The sequence below is a fragment of the Arachis ipaensis genome, chromosome B07, assembly GCF_000816755.2.
Source record: "Arachis ipaensis cultivar K30076 chromosome B07, Araip1.1, whole genome shotgun sequence".
NCBI classification, from domain to species: domain Eukaryota; kingdom Viridiplantae; phylum Streptophyta; class Magnoliopsida; order Fabales; family Fabaceae; genus Arachis; species Arachis ipaensis.
The window spans coordinates 32,184,195-32,186,288 of NC_029791.2; the positions used below are offsets into that span (position 1 = coordinate 32,184,195).

General features: G+C 31.5%; 1 protein-coding gene across 1 annotated transcript in view; it reads left to right on the forward strand.

Annotated features, from left to right (window-relative positions):
- LOC107609367 (transmembrane protein 87A) overlaps positions 1,288-2,094 on the forward strand; it is a 5,485-nt gene continuing 4,678 nt past the window's right edge. Inside the window, exon 1 of the mRNA XM_016311316.2 lies at positions 1,288-1,830. Coding sequence (XP_016166802.1) covers positions 1,565-1,830 — 266 coding nt within the window. The 5' untranslated portion in view covers positions 1,288-1,564. The remainder of the gene's footprint in view (positions 1,831-2,094) is intronic.

Consider the following 2,094-nt stretch of genomic DNA (forward strand, 5'->3'; position numbering starts at 1 on the left):
ATATATTAACTCATAAATAATTAATTATTTAATTTTTAAAAATTGGGGGTCTTATATTAATTAAGGTCTACTTGATGTTGCTGATAAGTATTGACCAATTTTTTTAGCAAAGAAGAATGAAATTGTTCATTATCACTTTATTCAATTGCATTAGATTCCACTTCATTCTATTCAATCATTCAGTTTTAAACAAGTAGTCAAAAAGACTCCATCATCAACAAAAACTCATCGAATTCATTTCTGAATCCAAATGAACCTCAAATAAATTAAGAAATGAACCAAAATTACTTAAGAAATAAAAAACTTGGTCAATACTTAACAGTAGCATCAGGTGAACATCAGTTAACACATAAATGAACCGAAATTAGTTCAGTTTGAAACAAGTAGTCAAAAAGACTCAATCATCAACAAAAACACATCAAATCTATTTCTGGATCTAAATGAACCTCAATTAAACTAAAAAATGAACCGAAATTACTTAAAGAATAAAAAACTTGGTCAATACATAACATCAGTATCAGGTGAACCTCAATTAACACACAAATAAAGCGAAATTAGTTCAGTTTTGAACAAGTAGTCAAAAAGACTCAATCATTAATGGATCCAAATGAACTTCAATTAAATTAAGAAATAAACCGAAATTACTTAAGGAATAAAAAATTTAGTCAATACTTATCAGCAGCATCAAGTAAACCTCAATTAATATACAAAAACTCGAAATTAGTTCAGTTTTGAACAAATAATAAAAAAGACTCAATCGTCAACAAAAACACATCAAATTTAGTTTTGAATCCATATGAACCTCAATTAAACTAAGGAAGAAAAAAACCCAGCAACAACAGCAGCAATAAAAGAACAACGATTAAGAGAAAACATGCGAAGAATAAGAAGAAACGCGACGAAGAAAAAAGAGAAATGCGAAAAAGAAGAAGGAGGAGGAATGCGAAGACGAAAAAGAAATGCGAAGATAAAGAAAAAGAAATATAAAAAAGAAGAAGAAATAACAAAAAAAAAAAAGGAACACAAAGATGAAAAAGAATATATTTGCGTTAGTGAAGTGTGTATACATTTGCATAATAAAAGTGGTTTTGTTGACTTTACACCAATTTTATTAGATTTAGACATTTGGTTATCAACAAAATTTAAATGTGTAATTAAATTATTTATATAAATATGACACATTTAATAGGCACAAAATTATTATGGTAATTTTAGACCGAGCACATTGGACATAGGCACATAGCATTTTTGCAAACCAAATGAAACCGCTCTACGCAATACGCAAAATTCATCCACTCATTTACATAAATTACACACAGCTTTACTTTAGTAAGGTTAACTGCCTCAGCTCATTCTCGTACGACAACTACACACAATTATTTTTTTTTTCTTTTTTCTTTTATTGACTCTCTCTCTCTCTGTCTCTCTCTCTCGCCAAATCTACACTCATTTTCACACGCATTTTCACAAACATCTTGTACGCTTCCACAATTCTCTTGCAAACCCACTTCCTATTCTTCATTGTTAATTACAATTCACTCTCACACAAAAAGAGAGTATTTATATGATGAATGCGCGTGGTTCGCCACGTGATCTGGGTTCCAAGGGGTTCATTGCGATGACGATGAACACATTTTCTATGATCTTGTTGTTTCTGATAAGCGAAGTGGGTGCTTCGATCCACGAATACCAAAACGAAACCTTTATGCGGCGCTCCAATTCCTTCTTCTTCCATGGTGGAAGTGAGGGACTCTACGCTTCAAGGGTTGTCCAACAACACTCTCAACCTTCCGAAGACAACAACTCCCTCAATGGCAAATCCTTCATCAGGTTAAATTTCATTTTTTTGGGTTTAATTCATTTTTGGGTCATAACTCATTTGTTTTTAGCTCTTTGTTCGAATTGGAGGGTTCTTGTTAATTGTTATGTTCCATTTGCATATGGACTACTTTGATCCATTTGTTTTCTCACCAACGTGATACTGGGATTTTTCTTGGAAAATTCCTTTTTCAAATAAAAAATAGATACTTGCCCCGGTTGACTCAACTTGGTAGTAAATATGAATTTATAATTACATAGACATTAAGCTTCGTT